The 26,262-nt window shown below is 38.6% G+C and overlaps 1 protein-coding gene across 1 annotated transcript in view; it reads right to left on the bottom strand.

Annotated features, from left to right (window-relative positions):
* The window catches only part of DNAH11 (dynein axonemal heavy chain 11), a 353,936-nt gene that overhangs the window by 221,968 nt on the left and 105,706 nt on the right, over positions 1-26,262 (bottom strand). The window contains exons 31-35 of the mRNA XM_061165046.1: positions 12,807-12,938; positions 10,840-11,000; positions 7,134-7,290; positions 6,872-7,017; positions 2,292-2,408 (exon numbers count right to left, since the gene is read on the bottom strand). Of these exons, the coding sequence (XP_061021029.1) occupies positions 2,292-2,408; positions 6,872-7,017; positions 7,134-7,290; positions 10,840-11,000; positions 12,807-12,938 (713 nt within the window). The remainder of the gene's footprint in view (positions 1-2,291; positions 2,409-6,871; positions 7,018-7,133; positions 7,291-10,839; positions 11,001-12,806; positions 12,939-26,262) is intronic.

The raw sequence follows: 26,262 nt of genomic DNA, 5'->3' as shown, positions 1-26,262 counted from the left end.
TCCCTTAAATGATGCAAATCACAACTAATTCAAGGAAAAAATATCTATATCTTTTAAAGAAACTGAATTGATCACTAAAATGATTCCAACAAAGAAAAATCTAAGCCCAAGTATATGTAAGGCTTCACTGATTAATTCTATCAAATAGGGGATAAATAATACCAACCCTACAAAACTCTGAAGAAAACAGAGAAGGGGACATATGTCAAGTCATTCATGGGATCAGCATTACCTGGGTCCAAAACCAGATGAAGATATGACAAGAAAGGACGCTACAGACCAACACCCCTCATGGCACTGATTTTAAAATCCTCAACTAAATAGTGATACATTGAATCCAACAACACAGATAAAATAATAACTCCTGACCAGGTGGAGTTTATCTCAGGGATGTAACACTGAAGAACTGTGTAGCATCTGAACAATCAATGAATATAGTTTGACATATTAACAAAAAAGAAGGGAGTCATATGAAAACTATTTTTTTTTTTTTTTAATTTCTAAAAGAAACATAGTGGAAAAAGTTTGCAACCTGTCGTGAGTCAAATGGTCTTAACTAGGATATTTCTAAAAACCATGAAACAAATCGAAAACTATATTTCATTGAATTTAAAACTTCTATTTTTGATGGACACCATTAAGAAAATGAAAAAGCAAGTCATAAATTGAGGGGAAAATACTTGCAATGTGTGTATTCAACAAAGAAACTGTATGCAGAATACAGCACTTCACAAAAGAGGGTATGGGAATGGCCAGTAAGTTACATGGAAAGATGCTCAACATTATTAGCCATCATGGAAATACAAGTTAAACCCACAATGATATACCATCTCCTATTTACTAGGTTGGTTAAAACTAAAAAGACTGATAATATCAAGTTTTAACAAGAATGTAGAACAATTGTTCTATGTTGATGGTGAGGGTATAAAATGGTACAGCCATCTTAGAAAATAGATTTGCAGCTTTTAATAAACTCAAACATACATCTGCCATTTGACTTACCAATTCCATTCATAGATATCTACCCCAAAGAAACATATATTCACACAAAGACTGTACATGAATGTCCATAGCAGCTGTATTCATAATCATCCCAAACTGGAGATATACATCAACCAGAGGCTAGATAAACAAACTGAAGTATGCCTCTCCAGTAGAATACTCATTAGGAACAAAAAAGAACAAACTACTGATGCACTGGATAACTCTGATAAATCTCCAAGTCATAATCTTCAAGGAAAGAAGGCAATACAAATGGGTACACACAGCATGGTTTCATTTACGTCAACTCTAGGAAAGACAAATTTAACCTTGAGTCACCGAAAGGACATCAGTGATATGGGGGATTAACTTCAAAGAGGCACAGGAGAACGTCCAGGGGTGTCGGAAACATTCCACATCTTGACTGGAGTGGTAGTGTTTCCACCAACTGGATACTTAGGTGGGTGCATTTTATTGCAGGAAACAAAGCTGATTTAAAACATGAGTTAAACAGAATGGGTTCAGATGCAACAGCACAAGTTCTCTGACAGATTGCCCTAAGTGTATAAACTGGCAGAGTATGTTTGGAAAGCAGGTTGTCAGTAAAGACTTTAGCCATTCACCAAGTAATTCTACATGAAGAAATCTATTCTGGGTAATAAGCTTCATGTGAAGGGATGTTTACAGTCTGCTATTTTGTGACCATAAAGAACTGAAAAGAAAAACACAAGCCCTCCATGTCAGACAATAGGGAATGGTTAAGGTTATGGATGAGGCAAGGGAGAGGCCATTTTGGAGCTACAAAGAAATGGTATTTCTAAAGAATTTTCAGTAATGTGACAAACTACTTATGTCAACACATTAAATGAGAATTAAATGAAAATCATGCCTAATCTAATAACTTAAACTCATAAAACAGGAATTATGAGACTAGAAAGAATACAACAATCATATTTCTAGGTGATAAAATTGTAATTTTTTCTTTATTCAGTTTCATATTTTCCAAATAGTCTGTACTTTGTGAAAATTATGTTTATAATAAAATTGTTTTATTATGAATATAATAAGAGCTAGTATTAAATGTTCAATGTACCACGTAACTTTTATGTAACAATTTTGAGGTCTGATTTCATATTTCACAAGAGTTAATTTATCATGGTGAAAGTTCTCTCTATAAAGGGATCCCAAAGAAACAATTAGGGGTTTTCCATAGAAATTCTCGAGTAAAAACAAATCATTTAACAGTGCAAACCAGCAACGTTAGGTGGCATGAGCGCTCCAGATGCTAAACCACAAAGCATAACACTTGCCTGAAAAGAGCTTTGAGATTTTCTGGTAATTCAGTTCGACCAGCATATCCTGGGTTCATAGTGATAAATATTCCGACTGATGGCTTCAGTATGATAGCTTCGCCAAGAAATACAAATCTACCAGAAGAAGAATGCTGATGGAATTAAATGTGTTCATTGAATATCAATGCACATTGACAAATGCAAACCACTGCAAAATGCAAATTATTATTAGGAAGCTGTTTATGCTGTGTAATTTTCTTTAAAATTCATAAGCATACATATTTTGAATATCTTGAAGCATGTTTATTAAAAATACACTCCCTTCCCCCAAAGGAATTACAAATATGGCAAGTATTCCTTTGTATTTTAGCATGGCCACAGTGTGCAAGAATATAAAAATGAGGACTTGACTATTTTATCAGTTAATGAAAGGTGATGCCATCTTTGACTTAAACATGGGCTGCAATTTCTTGAATGTGATGTGGTACAGATGGAGAATGTCCAGCTCAGAGAAGGAAGGGACTTTTTGTTCAGTCGTTACCTTGTCTGTGTGCTCACCCTCCATCTCTCCTTCCCTCCCACTTATTCAACAAATATCTACTGACCACCATTGAGAGGTGGGATTCCCAGGTGGTGCTAGTGGTGAAGAACCCGCCTGCCAACGCAAGAGACATAAGAGATTGTGGGTTCGATCCCTGGGTTGGGAAGATGCCCTGGAGGAGAGGACACGGCAACTCACTCAAGTATTCTTGCCTGAAGAATCCCATGGACAGTGAGGTGTGGAGGGCCTCAGTCCATGGGGTCACACAGAGTCAGATACTTCTGAATACTGTGGTGCTTATGACAGCTAGCTCTGGGGCCAGACTGGGAGCCAGAGACCAGATATATCACTTTAGGCATATTCCATTCCCGCATCCAATACAAAAGGCGGGGAAGATAAAAATAATATGATTGGATTATATGATGATTAAGAGATTATGTATATAAATGGCTAAGAGTACAGTGTCTGCATTTATGTGCGTGCCTGCTTATCCGCTCAGTCACCTCCAACTCTTGGCGACTTCATGGACTGTAGCCTGCCAGGCTCCTCCATCCATGGGATTTCCCAGGCAACAGTGCTGGAGTAGGTTGCCATTTCCTCCTCCAGGGGATCCTCCCGACCCAGGGATCAAACCCATATCTCCTGCCTTGGCAGGCGGATTCTTGACCACTGAGCCACTGGGGAGACCGTACAGTGCCTGGAGCATTGTAAATACTCAACAGATGTTAGTTATGACTACGGCTATGTTCAGAAAGCTTTAACAGGACCATTGGGCTGTTGAAGGCCAGGGAGATGGAGCATAAAGGCCTGTAGGAACCAAATGGAAGGACAAGCTGAAGGGAAAAACTTTCCCATGGCGGTAAACGAAACAGCCCCTTCATGGAGCACTGTCCTGTGGCAAAGGGGTTTGTGTAGCTCAGTGAAGCTATGAGCCATGCCATGTAGAGCCACCCAAGACGGACAGGTCATAGTGGAGAGTTCCACTGGAGGAGGGAATGGCAAACCACTCCAGTATACGCGCTGTGAGAACATCATGAACAGAAACAGCAACAACCTCAGATATGTGGATGATACCACTCTGATGGCAGAAAGTGAAGAGGAACTAAAGAGCCTCTTCATGAGGTTGAAGCAGGAGAGTGAAAGAGCTGGCTTAAAACTAAATATTAAAAAAAAAACTAAGATAATGGCATCTGGCCCCATTACTTCACGGCAAATATAAGGGGAAAAGGTGAAGTAGTGACAGATTTCCTCTCCCTGGGCTCTAAAATCACTGAGGATGGTGACTGCAGCCATGAAATCAGAACGACTGCCTCTTGGCAGAAAAGCTATGATAAACCTAGACAGCATGTTGAAAAGCAGAGACATTACTGAAACGGACCGACAGTCTGTTTAGTCAAGGCTATGGTCTTCCCGGTGGTCACGTACGGCTGTGAAAGCTGGACCACAAAGAAGGCAGAACACCAAAACTTGATGCCCTTGAACTGTGGTGCTTGAGAAGACTTCTCAAAGTCCCTTGGACAGCAAGGAGATCCAACCAGTCAAACTTAAGGGAAATCAACCCTGAATACTTATTGGAAGGACTGATGCTGAAGCTCCAGTATTTTGGTCACCTGATGCAAACAGCTGACTCACTGGAAAAGTTCCTGATGCTGGGAAAGATTGAGGGCAGAAGGGGAAGAGGGCCACAGAGGATGAGATGGCTGGATGGCATCACTAGTGCAGTGGACATGAACTTGGGCAAACTTCGGGAGATGGTGAGGGACAGGGAGGTCTGGCATGAACCAGTCAGACACGACTGGGCGACTGAAAAACAATAGCAGCAAACGAAACACATATAAGGCTTTCTCTTGTTGAGAAACTTCAGGGCTGAAGTGATGAAGGACCTGGGCCTCCATCATCAAATACAAGAGGGATAAGAGAATGCCAATTTTAGGACTGTTTCTTAGATGCCAGACAATGACGAGGAGGTGGACTGTATATAGTCAAGGTACAAATGGAGAAATCTTCACTCCCAGAGGGTCAGGTTGGGGAAGGCAGACAGGCCTGGCAGGCAGCTATGGCAGCAGGACAGATGGGTGGCTGAGCGCTCTGCCATTACTCACAGCAGGGACAGCCACGAGTCAAGGGCAGGGACCTCGGGGTGTGGGGTTGGAGGGAGACAGCAAGATGCTGGAAGGCTTTGTGGCTAGGCATGGTCTCATCTCTCAAATCCTCAAACAGAAACAGAATGTCATGGAACTCAGGAAATCATGAAGGAACCTAGCAGTCTATACATGGGCCAGCATGAGGATGACCAGCTCACATATATGCACAGAGATGGAGGAGATCCTGATTGGGAATTTTTACAAGTCCTTACATTGGTCAGTTATCTCACTCTCTGTAAGAAAGGATGGCCTCAAAGGCATCTGGGTTATATTGAATAAGGAGATTTTGACTAAACGCTAAATCAAATGTCTGGAAATCACAGGGGAATAACCTTACTTCTGTAGCATACCATTAGATCAGGGGCAGGCAAGGCAGCAGACACCTGGTCACAGGAAACTGTTTTCCCAGAGCCATGTGGCAGAAGGACTGAGAATCTTCCTACAAGGTAGAAATATTCAGATGTATCTAAAATAACTGGAAACTTCTGTAGTTGCTTCACAGTTTCAAGGGACTGGATGATCCTTCCCTAATGGGAGACTGACATTTTTACGGATAAAAGCTAGCTGAGCAAAATACCCTAAAAATGGGCATCAAAGGGTAGGCCAGATACATGAGATGGCAATTTATACAAAAAATGGTATGAAGAAAACCACAATTGGGTACTGCAATACTGATTTCGCAAACGAATCCATCAAACCCTAAGTCCCACTCATGTTCTGTCTCTCAGAGTGTGGCATCAAGTTATGAAGTGATTAGGTTCTAGATCTATTTGACCCAAATAACTGGAAGAATGTGAGGGTGTATTCTACTAGGACAAGATAACTAATAATGCAGGTGTTAGTGCAAGGACCAAGATTTTGACTTTGGATCTATTAAATATGACAGGCCAATGAGACTTCAAATTGAGTCCTAAGATGCCCCAAGACAATCGCTGACATTGTCTATGTAAGTCTAGATATCAGAGAAAGGAGATCTGGGCAGCCAGTAGCCAGCACCATTGACACGGCACTGAAAGCCATGAGACTAAATGAAATGATCAAGGGATGAATAGAGAGAGAGAAAAGACAAGACCCAAAGATTGCGACATCCTAAAGGAATGTCAATCCTAAAGGAAAATCAACCCTGAATAATCATTGGAAGGACTGATGCTGAAGCTCCAATACTTTGGCCACCTGATGCAAAGAAAGATTAAAGGTAGGCAGAGAAGGGGGAGATACAGGATGAGATGACTGGATGGCACCACCAACTCGATGGACATGAGTTTGAGCAAACTCTGGGAGACAGTGAAGGACAGGGAAGCCTGGCTTGCTGCATTCCATGGGGTCACAAATAGTTGGACATGACTTAGCAACTGAACAATAACACTGACATGGTGCTATGTGTCAGGCACTTGCCCAAGTGCTCTGCATTTAATTTTCACGATAATCTATTAGATGGATACTAGGCTTCCCCTCTTTTTATCTTATTTTATTTTCCCCTCATTTTATAGTCAAGAAGAAATCAGCAAACGAGCAGCCCTGAGGATGAGGGAAAACTGGGAGGATGTGGGATCTTCAAATCTATGTGAAGAAAGTGTATCACGTAGAAGGGAGAGATGGTGTCAAATGCTGCCAGAAGGTCAAGTAAGATCAGGACTGAGAATTGATAATGGGATTCAGTGTTGCAGAAGGTGCTTGTTCTTTAAGTAATCAAAGTAATGTGATACACCTTTCTTATATTCAACGCTCAAACACCACTGTAAAGACATGTGGGGTTATTTAAAATAATTCTTCACAATTAACCAGTCACTCTCATTCTATCCATCTCATGGGACAGGGAGAGGCAGTCAGAGACTGTGGAGGTGAGGTTTCCTCCATTGCTGCATGGAGCTCTTTCTACTTGGACCAATAGGAAGAAGCCACATGCCGCTCACCTCTGTTTCCTGTTTCTGAGGGCATCGTGTATCGTTTTCACTTGCACTGACACCACTGACAGAACTTCCACGGAGATTCGATTGAACTCGTCAAAGCAGCCCCAGGCTCCTGTCTGCACCAACCCCTTATAGATATTTCCTATGGACTAAACGATGAAGTGAGGCATTAAGAATTTATTAACAGAAAAGAGTTTTAAGGTGTTAGTTTGAATCATTCCAGATGAGGAATAATACTACTAGGCTGTATCATTTTATAACTTACTTTGTAGTCCATTTGCTCTGAACAATTGAACACATAAACCATCATGCCAAGGGCACGGCCAAGATCTTTGGTGGTTTCTGTTTTCCCTGTACCAGCCGGGCCAGCTGGAGCCCCGCTCATGGTGAGATGAAGGGATTGAGTTAAAGTAATGTAACACCTTTAAGCAAAAGAAAACACAAGTATTACAATTTTATATGAGATTCCTAGAAAAAGTGAAGGACAATGCAATATTTTTTTAAGTTTAAGAAGCTATGGTCCAGAATGTAGCTGTAATACAAAATGTTGATATACCTCTGATTTTGTTCATGGTAAGAGTCAATAATATTTTATCAAATTTAATTTCAGGTTGGCTGTTTAAAAATAATAGAGAAAAAGACATTGTTTTATCTCATTTCCGAAGAGCTGTGTATTTGAATACAAATGACACTTAATTTGTAATGCTCTTGAATTTCTGATATTTCTAGGCAAACATACTATTAATATGGCAGACAACATTTCAAAATATTGTTTATAAAAGAAAAATAGGAATCTTGGATGATGAAGAATTAAACACTTCATTTTAATAAATACATTAAGAGATGAGATGTACAAATATATATAAATACATAGTATGCAGATAATATGTACCTATTTCACTGCACAAAGCAAATATGACAAAGACAATTTATCACATTAAAACATATTCAGGAATTCATTTCAAATGTGTTGTTACGTGTGTTTAGACTATGATAATACTTATTTTTGCAGGAAAGATTCAGAGTCCTTAGCCTAAGGAAAAATATGCTAAGATAGAATTTAACACTTGTAAAAGAAGGAACACTAATACCTGGCCAGGACCTAACATGGGGTTTCTGCAGATTCATGAATTATCTTTGTTTTAGTATAGACAGTGGGTCTAGTGGGGGTACCCAGGACTAGTGTCGGCTCTGCCATTCATCAAATGTTAACCTTAAATTGCATTTATGACATCAACCTGCCTCAGTTTTTTCCTCCATAAAATGAGGTTTATTATAGGGTTATATTAAGAAAGCCAACTCAATGAGGTGGCCAACTGGTGAAAGCAATGGATGGCTAAGAAAGCCAAAGATGAATGCTTTAAAAAATTCGAAGTACTATGCAAACTGAAGTAATTACTTTTGGAAATCGCAAGAGTTCCTATATTTTACAGCCATCACATTTCAGAGCATCTTACAATGAATATGGACTTGAAAGATCCCTGGCCTAGGAATTAGAGCACTTTTTCTAGTGCAGACTATGCCCTAGCACTCTTTTCCTGTGGTACCAAGTTCCACTGGACCTACGACCACCTACATGCTACAGACTACATTTTCTCCCTGCCTTCCAGCCAGGAGCAGCCAGGTGACCAAGCTCCAACCAGTGTGATATGCACCGAAATGAGCATGCACACCCTAGGATGCCTCCTTTGAGATGTTTTTCCCCTTTTCCACGAAATGAAACAAGTGTTCAAGCCACGTGTAGCATGTTGGTCACCAGGAAGCCAATACTGTTGAACCACCCTCCTCGGGAATGTCACCCAACTGAGACCCCAGCTTCCATGCTATTGAAGCCCTTGTATTCCGGGTCTTTCTGTAACAGCAGCTTAACCTGCACCCCAGGAAACAGTCCACCTGTGTTCCAGCCCAAGTCTCTCAGTTACAAACTGGGTGACCTGGGTCTCTAAACCTGCCCACACAGGGGAGAAGGAGACGATATTCTTCCGGCCTACCGCACCAAGGGAAGGTCAACACCAAACAGGACATAATGGGAGTATTTGCAAGGTATCATTGTGTTAATATAAACTATTAATAAATAATCCCGGGAATGAAATTCGAGAGAAATGTACATAATGTGAACATCTTATACAGCCCTATTCACTCTATAAAAGGAATATTAATCTTCCTTTTTCCTTCCAAATAAACCTCATAGTGATTTTCAAATTGGAAAGTTAATATGCTACTGGTCCTCACTATTGACAGACTTTAAAACGCCTCTTCCCTTTTGTCCTGTATCCTTCTCTATTTACAATGGCACGGATACAGCTCATTCTAGGCATTTGCAGTTTTGATGATACAAGTGATTTTGTCAGGTTACAAATTTTAATTTCTCACACTGAAAGCAGTACATAAATTAACTAGATAGTGAACACTGACTTTAGAGGCAAGTTAAAGAGAACTGAATTAGAGAAACAATTACAGAAGCCTTATGATTTATCAATGACACAGTCACAAGTAGATTAATACATTTAAGAACAATCCCAAAGCTAATAAGGGAATTCCACCAATCTCCCAGGGCCACCATTACCACCCCAGCCCGATAGACAGACCTGAAGCTGTTTGCACTTTCATTCCCAGGTAGCTTATGTGGCATGGTGATAACTGGGTAATTGGGAACATTAGTATGACCTCGAGGTCTGATTTTTCTTTCATTAATGCCAAAGACTAAATATGCTTTCTCCCATCAAATAATTCAGCAGAGGTTGAAATACTAACAAAGAATTTCAGGTCAGTGTGACATATCCTTACCTCTACAACATTCTGTGTGTCTCTATTACCTTGGAGTCAAGCGGCAATGAACTTTTAAGAACCTCTTGCTCCTTTGACACACTTGAGCCACACTGGGCTCTGTATCTATCCCTTGAAGCAGCCAAGCTCCTTTCCATCTTAGAAACTGTGTACTTGTCTTTATCTCTAACTGTCTGGCCCAGGATGTTTGTCTTGCTGGTTCCCTGTTAACATTTGAGTCTTGGCTCCCCTGTCCTCTCATAATCTATAGCAGGCTCTCCCTTCAAGACACTTCTTAACATATCAGCCTGTATTATTTTTGTCATGGCATATGAACAGCCGACTCATCTGAAAAGACCCTGATGCTGGGAAGGATTGAGGCAAAAGGAGAAAAGAACAGCAGAGGATGGGATGGTTGGATGGCATCACTGATTCAATGGACATGAACTTGGGTGAACTCTGGGAGATGGTGAGGGACAGGGAGGCCTGCCGTGCTGCAGTCCATGGGGTCACAAGGAGTTAGACACAACTTAGCGAGTGAACAACACGACTCCAAAAGTATTACCCCCTAACTCAGCCCTGTTAATCTGTTTACCATTCCTCTCTGTTCGCAGGCACTCACAAGCCACACTCCCCTAGAGAGTGTGCCTTGTAACAGCAGGAATCCTGCCTGCTTGATCCTGGGACTGTCCTCAGCACGGTGCTTCAGAAGTCCTGTATCTGCTGAACCATTCCTGTTCTCCCTCTTTTCTTCCTTCACTATATGTAAATTCAGAAATGAATTTATCACAGGCAGTTCTTCTTTTAACACTTTCAGCAAAAGGATGCAGTGGGAGAAACGGTTAGAAATCCTGATATCAGGGTGTCAGCCATAAATAACCAGAATGAATAGACTCTGAGATCAAAGATGCTGCCTTGAGCCATATTAATGGCCCATGATTTCATGATGTTTCTACCACATAGCACCTGTCATTATGCTTTTCTCATTTGGTTCTCTTCCTTGTCTCTAACACCAACATACACTGTGTCACTCAATTAATGCATTTCCATACTGCTTTCATAGAGTTTCCCTATTTGTTCCACATTTTCCTGTAATCCTTTATTTTCAGCCATCTGAAAATAATTATTTTGAGATGCCTTTACCCATGCTAGGGGACTTCTTTTGACTCGGCTTTTCCCATCCGACTCCAGCTTATCATTGTTACCTGTCAGTTAGAGGCGTGATCACGAGTCGAGGGCTGTTTCCTAAATATTCATAGAAGTACTGGAACTGGGCATCACAGATATTTACGAGACAATGTTTCTGGGTGTCCTCCCACCGGTGACGGAGCTGAGAGAGCCAAGCAAAAGCCTGGGGAGTGACGACCTGAAAACATCATGCGATCACTACACACAAACACTTAGAGGTTTAAGGCCACAAATGTAATCTATTAATTAACTCTGCTGAGTCACATTTTACTCCTAAAAAATCTCACAAAAGGGAAATCTCTTGCATGCTACTGCAAATTGCAATTGCATGTAAATGGTTGAATACTTAATCAGAAATGTGTGTAATAAAAGTCTTCCTTTTAAGAAGGCTATTACTGTAAAACAACATCAATTTCTTGATGCAATGCTTCTTCCCCTTTACTGAATCACCCTAGGGGATTGGATCACTTTTGTGACTTTATATTCATATCAGTGAAATCAGATGGAAAAAGCACATAATCCATTATTTCAGCATGTCAGAGGTATAAACAAACTACACTTTCAACCAAGTCCATTCTAAAATTGTTTGGCTTTTATTAGAGATTTCCACTCCATTTTTCATTAGGCCAAACAACAGTATTTTTTCATTGCCATTATTTCTTATTTTACTCAATTCTATCCATTCTTTTCCAGTTTGAAAAATAACTCCAATCTCTTTCAAGATCCAATGTGACCCAAGGATTTCCTAGGAATCACTTGAAGTTACCAAAATTAATATCTGCTCATTGTCTGATATCTTCCTGAGTCTCCTAATTGCATACTTATGCATACCAAATGAGCAGGAATTAGACAAAGTCTTTATCTCTTTAAATACAAAATAAAGAACGTATTTTAAACTAAAACTTCTCCTGCTGCAAACAAACCATCACTGATAAAAAAAAAATGATAAAATATGCAAGGTCATATTCAAAGAGTAGTTATCAATGGGTCATCATCAAAATGAGAAAACATGGTAAGAGTATTTTGCAAGGATAAATTTTAGATTAGGATTTAAACAACATTATTCAGTAGGTGTCCTGAACCTGGATCAAAAAAAGTGTTTCTTCTTATGTTTGCACATGAGGAAGCATTTGCTTGCACTTTGTGGAGAGAATTAAAATTCGCTTTGATTTTAATAAATTGAGAAGGAACTAGAAAAACAACAGAAAATATGTCACAATATAAGCATACCCTCAAACCATGAAGGTAATTACCACCCTAAAAAAAAAGAGAGAGATTTGGAAAAAGTAGTTTTATGGGCATGGTATGTCAGTTTTGTTCACTAGACGATCATATTTCTGACATTTTAAGGAGGAGTATATTTTGAAAAAAGGATGAGTAATTCTCCTTCCACATTAAACCCTGGAGGCATCAAAGAGATACATGAACTTTTTAAAGAGATAAGGAAAGAAGGTAAACAATGCATTGAAAGGAATAGAAAGTAACTTCTTTAAAAAAAAAAAAAGTAATTTAGCTTAGAATGGAAAAGACAAGGGGTGGCCAACATTTCTCTTTCTTCAAAAAGAAAATAATTAAAGGCTCACAGAGATGATTGAGGTGCCCACAATCTTACTGCTATTGGCGGGATAAGCCACCAAGGTGGTTACCACAGGCCAATGGGCCAAGATGCCTATGTGTAAAGAAGCCACAAAACATGGAAATGAACACATGACTTCTTGTGGTTCCCACATCCTGGCTTAATTTTTGGATTATCTGAATTAGAGGAGGCTTACATGGCTAAATCCACGGGGATATCACTTGGGGTAACTCTTTTAAGGATGATATATTTGCTAACCCATATGAAATGTATCCAAAGTAAGTACAACCAATTTCTTTGGACTAATCAAAAATACCAACTTAAAAAAATTTCTTTCTCAGAAATATTTTTGACAAAAACACCACTTTTAGTAAAGAGCAAAAAATACATGAAATCTCTACAACTTGCCTTCTGAGAAATAAGTTTTGCCACCACATCTCTGGCATGGACATCTATGGTACAAATTGTCATGATCTTCTGCCTGTCTCCAGGTAGAAGTTCTCCCAGCAGAAGTGCAATCAGTGTATTCAACTGAGAAATCTAGAAGGAATTTTTTTAAAGGAGGTAAGAATTACAAATATAGAATTTTATAGCCCAACAGTCTTTATAATTGTAAAAAGCCCTTTAGTTTACAAAACTATTTCAAATACATTGTCCCAGCTGGCCCTCAAACAACTATTGGGGTAGGAGTGGAATGGGAGGAAGGGATTTAATTAATTAACTAATATAGAATAAATATTATTACTGCCCCCTGCCTCCTACGTCCTGCTAAGACTCCAAGAAGACAGGTCAACCTGCAGGTAATGACAAAGCCAGACAAAGAAGCAAAGTTTCCTGGTTGCATTGACCTATCCACATAACCATGATCTAGTCTATAACTTTGGTGGAATAGAAATGACTATAAAATTTTAAAAGGTCACATTGAGCTAGCTTCTGTCAAAGTATTGTAAGAATTAAATACGAAGTGCTTTTTTTGATTGGTTGGTTTTCTGTTTTGTGTGTTTTTGCATGGAATATAGGATGATTACTGAGAAAAGCTTTCTAATGTATGGCTGAAGACCGCTGCACTTAAATCTTTTTCATACCCCTGGTGCTTCCCTGGTAGCTCAGCTGGTAAACAATCTGCCTGCAATGTAGGAGACTCTGGTTTGATTTCTGGGTTGGGAAGATCCGCTGGAGAAGGAATAGGCTGCCCACTCCAGAATTCTTGGCTTCCCCGGTGGCTCGGCTAGTAAAGGATCTGCCTGCGATGTGGGAGACCTGGTTTGGATTCCCGGGTTGGGGAGACCCCTTGGAGAAGGGAACAGCTGCCACTCCAGTATTCTGGCCGGAAGAATTCCATGGACTGCATAGTCCACGGGGTCCCAAACGTTGGACATGACTGAGCGACTTTCACTTTTCACTTTCATATCCCTGGTGGCGGTGGTTTAGTCACTCAGGCATGTCTGATTCTTTGTGACCCCATGGACTGCAGGCTACCGGGCTCCTCTGTCCATGGGATTTCCAGGCAAGAACACAGTGGGTGCCATTTTCTTCCCCAGGGGATCTTCCCCACCCAGGGATTGAACTCGGGTCTCCTGTATTTCAGGCAGACTTTTTACCATCTGAGTCATCATAGAAGCCACATTCATATCCCTATTTTTGCCTAAATAAGAGTTGTCTGGTCCAACAATTTCTGAGATCAATATATTTCAAACTACTGGTCTCTCTTCCTAGAATGGAAAGAATTGGAAAAGAATCACATGGAACATAAGGATGCTGCATTATAGCAGTAAGAACATGAATTGCTTTATGAAAGTTATTTCAGTTTCACGCTGGAGTGTATACAGATGTGTATAAATTAGATCTGATATAAAGTACTTCTTAATGTTAATCATGGTCAGAAAGGTTTGATGGATACTCTCTTAGGTGGTCATTGTTAGCATGCTTATTTGCATAAAACATTCTGGTCTTACTCAAGGCTTATTAACAACAGCAGCAACAAAAATCTGCCTTATTCCAGGGTAGCATATTACAACACAATACCAGCCCCTTTCCTTTACAGCTCTGCAAAGGACAGTCAATGACAAACCATTAGATCCTAAAGGAATTGGTTACAAGTGAATATATCGCATCACTAAAGGCTCTCAAACCTTTACTATCAAAAACAGATTCCCTTTAGTACTATCACCACATTCCAGAAAGCACCAAATAGTGCAGACTGCCCTGAGACTGCTGTGAGCTAAAGGGCAGAAAGTTCTATAGGTACAGCACGCACAGAGAAGGCAGGCAGGAAAACAATAACCACAGCACGCACAACTCACAGTAAATCAGTGCACGATGCACCAGGCACTAAGGAGGGCTATTGTCTGTATTATCTCATTTAATCTTCACAACACTCTTATTATTCTCATTTTGCAGGTAAAAGACAGCTGACTCATGGGTATATTAACCACAACTGCCAAATGGGGCAGGGGGGGAATTCAAATCCAGACAGTCTGACTTCAGAGTCTGAGTTCTTATTGATCACATCGCAAAGACTCCTTGTACCAGCCTCCACAAGACCAATCCACCCACCACTTTCAATTTGGAAAAGCAGTGGTTATGCAAAAAGCATTCCAGAGAGACTTAAAATCAAACACAATGAATAGTTGGTTCAAAGGAATAAAAACATGTCCTTGAGACATCCAGTCTTATAGCATTAATCTACTTTTCATATTCTAAATCTAAAAAATGTAGTTACATGGTAACAAAAGCAGAGATGATTATTAGTTCATGCCTGCCACATTCAGTGTTCATCATACCCTGCTTCTAGGTTCCACAGGGCAAGGTCTGTGCCAGTCTAGTTGAGAGCTTTGTCCCCAGGGCCACTGGGGAACTAGGTGGTGAAAAGTAGGTGCTCAATGCATGTTTGCTGAGTAAACCAGTGAAGGAAGAGTAAGAGTCTACACACATGTATCTTTCTCAGCAAAATTCATCACATATTGGTTAGAAATGTGGTACTTCAGCATTGGATGTTTTCCCATCTTGGCCAAGATACCCAGTCTGTAGAGTCCCAAATCTTACACCAGTACCAGAATTTGGTTAAAAAGAATTGATTATAACAACAGAAATAATAGTTTATGTCTCTTAAGAAAATTTATAATTTCAAGTCCTTTCACAAGTACTGTCTTGTCTGAGCCTTTTTGTAATCTCTCCATTATTGATCTCTCCTTTTTTTTTTTTTTTTTTAACAAAAGTTCAGCCAAGTGACAGGTGATTAAAAATACAGCTTGTCAATGTTATGCGAGACTTCCCTGGTGGTATCATCGACTCAGTGGACATGAGTTTGAGCAAACTCCAGGAGATGGTGAAAAGACAGGGAAACCTGGCGTGCTGCAGTCCATGGGGTCGCAAAGAGTTGGACACGACTGAGAGGCTTAACAACAGCAAATACATAAGGCAACACAAGAGGAACATTTTCCTTGTAGCAGCAGAAACACTGCAATTTTACAGCAGCATCAAGGGAACTGAAGACATTTCAATTCAGGCACACCCAAGTCATAGCGGCAAAGAAGCTGGAAGAGCCCTTCTGCAGAAACGTTAAAATCTGGAGCTTATAAGTCCTCAGCTCAGCAAGTTGAAGTAAACATTATAAGGTAACAACGATAGCACTTTGGAAGCCAACTACCAGAACCCTCAAAACTCCTTCCAGCCGGACAAACACAGAAGTGATACTCTCTGTGTCTCTTAACAATAGCTATAAGGATCTCTAATCCTGAAACCCACCAATGTTTTAACTTTAGCAATACCAGAAAAAATGGATTTTCATTTACTGAGAACAAAGAAAATTGCCAGAGAAACCAGATCCCACACTTCCTGACACTATCAAGTCTGTGGAACCCCCGTTCATCACCTTCCTTCGCACTATTCGTTTCTTACTTCTCCTTCAATCATATCACAAAAACCAGCACAATACTGAGCAGTGAATGTCAGAGACAGTGAGCATAATTACCCTGTTCCTGACGTTAACGACAATGATGCTAATGTTTCACCATTAAGCATGATTTTCTCTAAGTTTCTGATAGATAACCTTCATCAAGTTTTCAGTTTCCTTTCAGATGCTTCATAGTAAAAGAAAAAGGTGTAAAAATCAATAAACTCCCACCTTAAGATACTTGAAAAAGAGGAGCAAATTACACTCAAAGTAAGTAGATGAAAGGAAGTCATCAAGATAAAACAGAAATCAGTGAAATACAAAACAAACAATAGAGAAAATCAACAGAGATTAGTTTTTTTGAAAACTTAAATAAGACTGATAAACATATAGAAAGTCTGATTACAAACAAAGGAGAGAAAACACAAATTACCAGCCAGGAATGAAAGAGGGGCGCAAAGCCAGACCCTCCAGATATGCTAAGGATGATGTTGGTAAAGGACGACCTACTCACATCAGCTAAGTCTGAAAACTTAGCTCTGGGTGGATGAACCTTCTTCAGCAAAGGGCCAGACAGAAAAGGTTTCAGCCGTTGAGGGCTACATGGGCTCTACCGCCTCACCACCACTTACAAGACCAGTCCAGGTGAAAGCAGCCAAGCATCTACACGCCAGGCCAGACGTGGTCAGACGGCTGTAATCTGCCAGACTTGGACTGAGATTAAAAATGGGTCAATACCTTGAAAAACACAAGCTCCCAAAGCCGACACAAGAAAAACAAACAAAAAAGCTACACAACAGCATGTATATAAAAGAAATCAAGGTATAAGTGAAAGACGTTTCACAAAGCAAATGCCAGGCCCAGAGAGCATCACCAGAGATTTCTATCATACACTGTCTGTCACAAAATGATACATGAGAATACAATACTTTTCAATTCCTTTTAAGGAACATAATCCTGATCCCCAAACTGGCAAAGATATTATAATAGAAAATTACAGATAAATGTCCCTTATGAACATAAATGCAGAATTCCTGGACAAAATACTAGCAAATAGAATCCAGCAAAAAATACATACACATCGATAAGTGGTAATACATCGTAAACAACTGGAGCGGGCTTTGCATTCAAAAGCTCACCATAGTAACAGAACAAAAGAGATAAACCACAAGAGAGCATCTTAGAAGATTTGAAAAACTTCAGTATCTCTTCAAGATAAAAGTCTTAGTATGTAATGTGAGGTATTTTACTCTATTTGAGAAAGACTGGCTACAAAAATATAGAACTACTATTATACTTAAAACACTGTTCTTCACTAAGACTGGGGAGAGGCCAGGATTGTCTGTCCTCATTACTTCTATTCAACACTGTACTCGAAGTCCTAGCTTAATTCAGTAACTCAAGAAAAGGAAATAAAGGGCAAAAAAGAATGGAAGAGCAGAAGTAAAACTTCCATTATTTATAGATGGTATATTCATACACATAGAAAGCCTATGAAACTATATTAAAAAGAAAATCATGCTAAAACTAGTAAACAAATTTGGAAAAGTCTCAAGACACAAGGTAAATGTTAAAATGTCAATATATTTCTATATACCAGCTACAAATATTAGAAAATAAAATTTTAAAATTAATTAGCATGTTTAGAGTCAGACACAACTGAAGTGACTCAGCACAGCATTGTTCAGAAAACATTGTTCAGAAATATTAAAGATCCACATCAAGAGACATAACATGTTCCTGGATTTTAAAAATCATCATTGCTGAGATATTCATCCTTCCAATATTTTTATATTCAATGTCATCCCAGTTAAAACTTAATTAGACTAAAAGACTAATGAAGCTTTTTAAAACAAACAATATGATAGTAAAATTTATTTGGAAATGAAAAAAAATGGGAAATTCCCTGGTGATCCAGTGTCCCGATGGTTCATCGGTTAGGACCCTGCACTTTGACTGCCAAGGGTGTGGGTTTAATCCCAGGCCAAGGGGTCACAAAGAGTCGGACAGCACTGAGTAACTGAGCACACACAAAGGAAACTAAAATCCCACAGCCACACAGAGGCACCAAAAAGAGAGAAAGAAATGAAAAGAACTTAGAAGAGCCTAAATAATTTTGACAAAAAAATAATACAATTGGAGAGTACACAAAGACAATTTCCAGGCTACAGTAATTAACACTGTAGATGTGGTATAGAGAGACAAACAGATCCATGGAACAGAAGAATCTGGAAATAAGCTCCCATATGTATATAATCATTTGACTTTTTACCAAGGCACAAAGTTAATTCAAAGGAAAAAGAAGAGATGTATGGATCACAGATCTAAATGAAAAACCAGAACTATAAAGCACCTAGAAGGAAAACAGGAAAATATCTTTATGACATTAAGAAAGGCAAGAACTTTTTGTATGTGACATAAAGATAATTGATCATAAAGTAAAAACTTGATACACTAAACTACATCAGAATTAAAACATTCTACTCACAAAATATACCATTAATAAAATGAGTAGTTAGTCCATTCATGTCGTGACCAAGGACTTCTGCTGGAAACAAATCCTGTAACCATTCTATACAGTAACGTCTGCTAAACATGCATGTTTGTCAAGATAGTCTAGAATGAAGGCAGTTAATCCCTCTGCTCACAAGATGCATAAAATGTGAGATCCACAAGGACTGTCTCCCCACAGTGCTAAATGGAAAACCCAGACCAAAAAGGAGATGTGCTAATTCGTAAGACTGGCCAAGAGAAATTTCTCTTGTACTTCATCATTGCCAACTTTCTGTCCCCAGTTTATTAGAGCTTTATAAAATGAGTAAAAAAATCTTTGCATGTTTTTCAGTACTCCAGAACAGTTGATATAACGGTATTAATCTGTTTTTAAAATGTCTGACAACCATTGGAACAGTCCTCTATTTAAAAGATATATATATACACACACACACACACACACATATATTTTTAAATTTTAACTTGATTACCATTTCTATTATTTCTGTGGTTACTGGTCTACTCAAGCTTTCTACCTCACTTTGAATCAATCTAAGAAACAGTGTTCATAGAAAATCATCCATTTAATTTTCAACTTATATATTAGTATAAAATCACATGTAGTGCTGTCCTGTCTTCTAAGAATCTTTCTTATAGGGGAATGCTTCTTTCCTCTACCTCTTTGTGGTGTTTGCTTCCTCTTCTGAACTGCAAATCTTTGTCAGTGTTTGAGCTGTTCAAAGAAGCAACTCTTAAGTTAATGGGTCAAACTGGACTCAAGGGCTACATGGGTAACATTTTTCTGTTACCTCCATCTGTCATTGTGGGGATCCTGAGTTACTTCAGGATCTGTTCTGCTTCTTTCTCTAGAACCACAATTGGTGAACTACAGGTAATGAGCCAAATATGGTCCACCACCTATTTTTATAAATAATGTTTCACTGGAACTGAGTCTTGTCCATTCATTTAAAAATTGTCTATGTCCTCATTCCCACTACAACAGCAGAGAGAAATGGGTGTGAAAGAGATTAAAAAGCCATAAAGACTAAAATATTTACTATTCCACCCTGCACAGAAAAAGTTGCCCAACCCCAAATCTACAGTCAAGACACAGTCATGGCAGAAGTACTCAATAAATGTCTCACTTCGTTTATGAAGTATTTCTCAGGGCTTTATCCTTGGGATAAACACTCTCACTGATAATCTCTCAGGATGTATAAGAGGCAGGACTGGTTCCAACTTAGACATTCAGTACTTATCCCTGACCACAAGCCCCAGGCTTTTTCCCTTTATTGAATTTCAGTTTGTAATTTCTCTGGAATTTCGTTGGAATAAAATAAGCTTATCATGGCAATAGCTTTTTTTTTTTTTATGGCAATAGCTTTTAAAAAATTATTTTAAAAAAATTCTTTTTTGGCGGATAATTGCTTTACAATACTGTGTTGGCCTTTGCCATATATCAACATGAATCAGCCACAGGTATACATATGTCCCTCTTAGTTATCTATCTGTTTGATTCCATCTGTTGTCAACTTCTAGGCATTCCTCAACTTATCTGGTCTAGTATTTCCAGGTGCAGTATGATTTTATTTTATATACTTTGTCTTTCAATGTAAGTTTTGATGTGTTAAAGTAGCCAGGCTGGGCCCAAGATGGAGTTGCTCACGCTGAAGTCCCATGTCAGCGACCCAAAACTTAACTGTTTCCACACTGGACTCTCCCAGAGAAGGAAGGCTTAGATCAACCCACCAGCACCTGCCTGCTCAGCACACGTTACCTGGCTGGGCTCTCAGGCCTCCCTTTGCTCCTCACTCTCAGTCACCCTGCTTTAACCAGTCAGTAAATGCTCAGCATAATTTCCTCCCTTGCTCTTGCTCACTTTGGTTTATAAAAATCTTTCATTTTCTATAGCTCCTTCTATAGCTTCTTTCCATCTGCAGATTGAATGCTGCCTGATTGATGAATCACTGAATAAAAGCTTACTAGGTTAGTAAATTGTCTGTGGAGAGATTTTCTTTTAACAGATGAGAGGGGCAGTGGTAAATATGTGCTCTACTCATCATCTGGCAGGTTCCTGCTATGTTAGGAAGCATGTGCCTATCAGATCACACTTCTCTATAAAGACAAAAAAAAAAATTAACTTACGTCCAATACACAGTGGGTAGCTACAGTCTTCTTCTTTGAGTCAAAGAGTTGGGACAAAATAGGAACACTATCAACACAGCATCCACTTGTTTTTAAAAGAATTTCGCAGTGATTAAAAATGAGGCTAAAAACTGACCTTAAGTAGAAAAATGAGAGTCTCTTTCTATACACGTAGTATTTCGGAATATTTATGGTCAGGAAGGGTGAATGGTTAATAAGAAAAGCTTTATATTCCTTACTATGAGTCTTATTAAAAGTACCCTAGGTGATGTACCAGTACACTAGTAATTAATATTTTCAAGTCCAAAATGCTTCTCTTTTTTTGATGATTTTCATATAGTGCAATAATAAAGGAAGAGTGGAAATACTTTCTTATCAGATCCCAAATCTAACAAAACAAAATACTTTTGTCAAGGAACTCTTAAATCTGAGAAATTTTACCTGTTGTACCTTCAAAGTCTGGCACATGGCAGGGCTATATATTCAAAATTCAGTATTTTTGCCTTTAATCCCAACATCAGCTAATATACAATTACAATATGTTGAGGGGGGTAAGTTTAAAATAATTACCTTAGTTAATTTCACTACAACTTGGAATTGAAAACCAAGGAAAGAAATTACTTGTTCAGGTAGATCATCAGTTACACTCAACTCTGATTTCAGTTTTGAAATTAAACTATTTTAAAGGACTGAATTCATCTTCCAAGCTGCTCACAATATTAGCAAGAGACATTTTAATTAAAAACAAATTCTAGCAAATCGTTACATCCATTTTTAAAAAGCAGAAACTAAAGGAGTTTCAATTCAGATGCACACACTTCTCATGAACCAAACTACAGCTTTAACAGTATTCAAATATTAGCTTCACTCGTGTGCAAGTTAGTGGAATGCTGAAATGCTATATTGAAGGCATCTGTTGGCTAGTCTGTCAAACACTTCAATTCATGCTAGAAGTGTTTCATAATTAATCATGTAAGTGCTTTCTTCATAAACCATTCTGTTTGTCTACTTCTCATCTAATGTAAAAGTTTAAAATTACTTTAAAGGAGAAAAAAACACTAAACTTTGTTAATTAGCTGACTAACATAAAGCTATTAGACTATGAAAAATTTTAGCTCTAAGAATAAAAAGAATCAACCCAATGCTAAGGACAGGAGAGGGAATGGACAATTCTCACACAGTGATATTGGGAAGGTAAACTTGGCATGACATTTCAAAGGCTTAAAAAGTTTTGCTCTTTGAGCCAGCAATTTGACATCTGGAAATTTATCCTGAATAAATGAAGAAAAATATGTGCAACAGGTACGTAAACACAAGTCTGGTTATTACACTATTATTAATGAGCACCAAAAATAAAAACATTCTAGACAGCCAGTATTAAATAGCAGTAATAATAACAATAGTCAATCTTGCAACATAGTGGGTTACACTGAATGAATAATTCCTTTATTAACAGAGAGGGCATTTAAATAAAACAAAACACATCCACATTCAAAGTACACAGCCAAATATAAGACAGGGGGAAGACAGAAGGGAAAGGAAGAAGGGGAAAAGGGTGGGGAAGAGTAGGTGACAGTCCCCAATGCCAAGGATGTACATCCATGCCAGAGCAGCAGAATGAGGTTACACGGCTAATGTCATGCAGCCTGAGGGAGGGTTTGAATGGAGACTCAAACCTTAGACACTGAGGTTTAAATCGCCCACATGGCCACAGAACATTTCTATGTGTCTGCCCCTTACACTCCCTGAGCAAGGGCCGGAGTTGGAATCGAGATGCTGACGTCAAGCTGAGATACTCAGAGTGTTACACAATCCAGTAAAAGGTTCTAGAAAAACTCGACCTACTAGCTCAGAGAAGCAAGAAGAAACCTTGAAACATCTTGATAGGCTTTTGATAAGAAAAAGTTCTCCAAAAGAAATCAAAATCTCACACCTCTGCCACGTGAAGCTATGGCATCCAAGTTGACCCTGCCTCTATGACTGGGAAATCCCAGACTGAGTAACTAAACACAAAATTAATCCAGAACTGTCGAAACCTGCAAGAAACAAGGAGAAAAACATAGGGACGTCTGCTCAGTGTAGGACACACAGAATTCCTTCAGAAAAAAAAAAAAAAAAAAAAAAACCTAGATAACCTTTAAAAATAAATGAACAAAAGATTTACTGTATAGCACAGGGAACAATAGTCACTATATTGTAAAAACCTATCATGGAAAACAAGTTCAAAAATAATATATGTGTACATGTATAACTGAATCACACACACAAAAAAGAATTCTACTTTTTGAAATTCAGAAATGTTTATTTTTTTGCCAGTTTTTCTAAATGTCCTGTGGACATCTAAAAACAATGTATGAGATACAAAATTTTTAATATATTTGTGTAGGATATAAGATTAATGTAAATAGAAATCTATTATATTTAAACTAAGGACACAATTCCAGACACTGCTATTCTTACTTTTTTGCACTTGATAAAATATTCTTAGAGAAATGTTACTATGTCTTACTATGATTATACATTTTTTTGTTTTCCCTTATATTTCTTCTGTTTTTTGCTTTATGGATATTTGTTTCTTAAAGAGATAGATATACCAGACCACCTGACCTGCCTCCTGAGAAATGTGTATGCAGGTCAAGAAGCAACAGTTAGAACTGGACATGGAACAACAGACTGGTTCCCAATCAGGAAAGGAGTACAGCAAGGCTATATATTGTCACCCTGCTTATTTAACTTATATGCAGAGTATATCATGAGAAACGCTGGGCTGGATGAAGCACAAACTGGCATCAAGATTACTGGGAGAAATATCAATAACCTCAGATATGCAGATGACACCACCCTTATGGCAGAAAGTGAGGAAGAACTAAAGAGCCTATTGATGAAAGTGAAACAGGAGAGTGAAAAAGTTGGCTTAAAGCTCAACATTCAGAAAACTAAGATTATGGCATCTGGTTCCATCACTTCATGGCAAATGGAGCAACTGGAAACAGTGTCAGACTTAATTTTCTTGGGCTCCAAAATCACTGCAGATGGTGACTGCAGCCATGATATAAAGAGACGCTTACTCCTTGAAAGAAAAGTTATGACCAACCTAGACAGCATATTAAAAAGCAGAGACATTACTTTGCCAACAAAGGTCCATCTAGTCAAGGCTATGGTTTTTCCAGTTGTCATGTACGGATGTGAGAGTTGGACTATAAAGAAAGCTGAGTGCTGAAGAATTGATGCTTCTGAACTGTGGCATTGGAGAAGACTCTTGAGAGTCCCTTGGACTGCAAGGAGATCCAACCAGTCCATCCTAAAGGAAATCAGCCCTGAATATTCATAGGAAGGACTGATGCTGAAGCTGAAACTCCAATACTTTGGCCACCTGATGTGAAGAGCTGACTCATTTGAAATGACCCTGATACTGGGAAAGACTGAAGGCAGGAGGAGAAGGGGACGACAGAGGATCAGATGGCTGGATGGCATCACCCACTCAGTGTACATGAGTTTGAGCAAGCTCTAGGAGTTGGTGATGGACAGGGAAGCCTGGCATGTTGCAGTCCATGGGGTTGCAAAGAGTCGGACATGACTGAGTGACTGAACTGAACCGAACTGATGCTTGTTTCTTTGTTGTTAGGTGTTGAATGGTTTATGATGTCTATCTTCTTTGTGAATTATACCTTTTCTCATTAAAAATATTCATCATTATTTCATTTAAAGATAAGTAAATTTAATAGAAAATGAATGTACAAAAAATAAATTCAAATTTTAAAAACCGGCCTCAAGACAATCAGTAGAATAATCTAAATAAGACTAGTAATGAGATATAAAAATAAAAACCACAATGAAGAGTTAACTCATCAAAAACTGATTTTTACAGAAGGAAAAAAGAACTTGGAGAAATTGAGATATAGTAACTGAAATCAAAATGATGAAATGGGTTCAGTTCAGTTCAGTTGCTCAGTCATGTCTGACTCTGCAACCTCATGGACTACAGCACGCCAGGCTTCCCTGTCCATCTCCAACTCAAACTTGTGTCAATAGAATCGGTGATGCCATCCAACCATCTCATCCTCTGACGTCCCCTTCTCCTCCTGCCTTCAATCTTGCCCTGCATCAGGGTCTTTTCCAGGGAGTCAGTTTTTCACATCAGGTGGCCAAAGTATTAGAGTTTCAGCTGCAGCATCAGTCCTTCCAATGAACATTCAGGACTGATTTCCTTAAGGACTGACTGGTTTGATCTCCCTGCAGTCCAAGAGACTTAGGGGTAAAGATGACTGACATCTGCAACTTCCTTTGAAATGAATCATAAATATAAGGTATGTTGATGGAATAATAAAGGGCTGGATAAAGCATAGATAATGTGGTATGAAAGTAAGAAACCAAAACAAAATGTTGATTGTAGAACCTAGGTGGCAGGCTTGTACATCACTGTACTATTCTTTCAACTCTTTCACACATTTGAAAAGTTTTATGATAATCACTGGCGAAGAACTCCTTAAGTTATGCATCACAGTAGACAACACTGCCATTGCTATCATTATTTTCATTGTATCAGCAAACGCTAACACACAGCACTTAAATTTTGTCAAGTACTTTTAAATAGTTTTTTACTGATATTAACTAATTTAATCCTCTGACAATACTGTGATGCCATTATTATGTTTTACAGATCATGAAACTGAGGCACACAGAGTGGGTAAATAACCTGCTCAAAGTCATACAACTAATAAAAGGCAAAGCTGAGGTTTGAATCTATGTAATCTGGCCTTGGACTCCTTTTTCTTCATTATAAACAAGAGGAAACAGTGAACTGGAAGACAGATTCCAAAAGTCATTGAAATTGCACACAAAAAGGTGGAAAGTTTGAAAATATGAAATAAAGGTTAAAAGGCAAGGAGGATCACATGAGAAGTTTCAACATACAGCTGATAAAATTACAGAGAAAGAAAAGAGAGACCACAGAAAGAACACATCAAAGAAAAAATGGAAGAGAATTTTCCCAAACTGAAGACAGACATGGAACTAAAGATTCATAAAGCTCACTCAGTCCTCAGCAAACCAAGTTTAAAAAGCACACTCACAACACACAAAATACACAAGAGTACAATAAAACATCAGAAACACAAAAAGAAAAATAAAGTTGTATAATCTGCCAAAGACAGATTATTTATGCAGGAAAAACAATCTGACTGACCTAAAACTTTACAACCATAAAGGCCCCCAAATAATGGAATAATATTTTAAAAATTCTAAATGACAATAATCCTCAATTTTGAATTCTCTGCTTAAACTATCAAGAAAGAAGTCTAAAGAGACAAGGGATCAGAAAACTCCCTATGT

Source organism: Dama dama, chromosome 18 (genome assembly GCF_033118175.1).
Source record: "Dama dama isolate Ldn47 chromosome 18, ASM3311817v1, whole genome shotgun sequence".
In the NCBI taxonomy this organism is placed as follows: Eukaryota; Metazoa; Chordata; class Mammalia; order Artiodactyla; family Cervidae; genus Dama; species Dama dama.
This window is presented reverse-complemented; position numbering and strand designations above follow the sequence as displayed.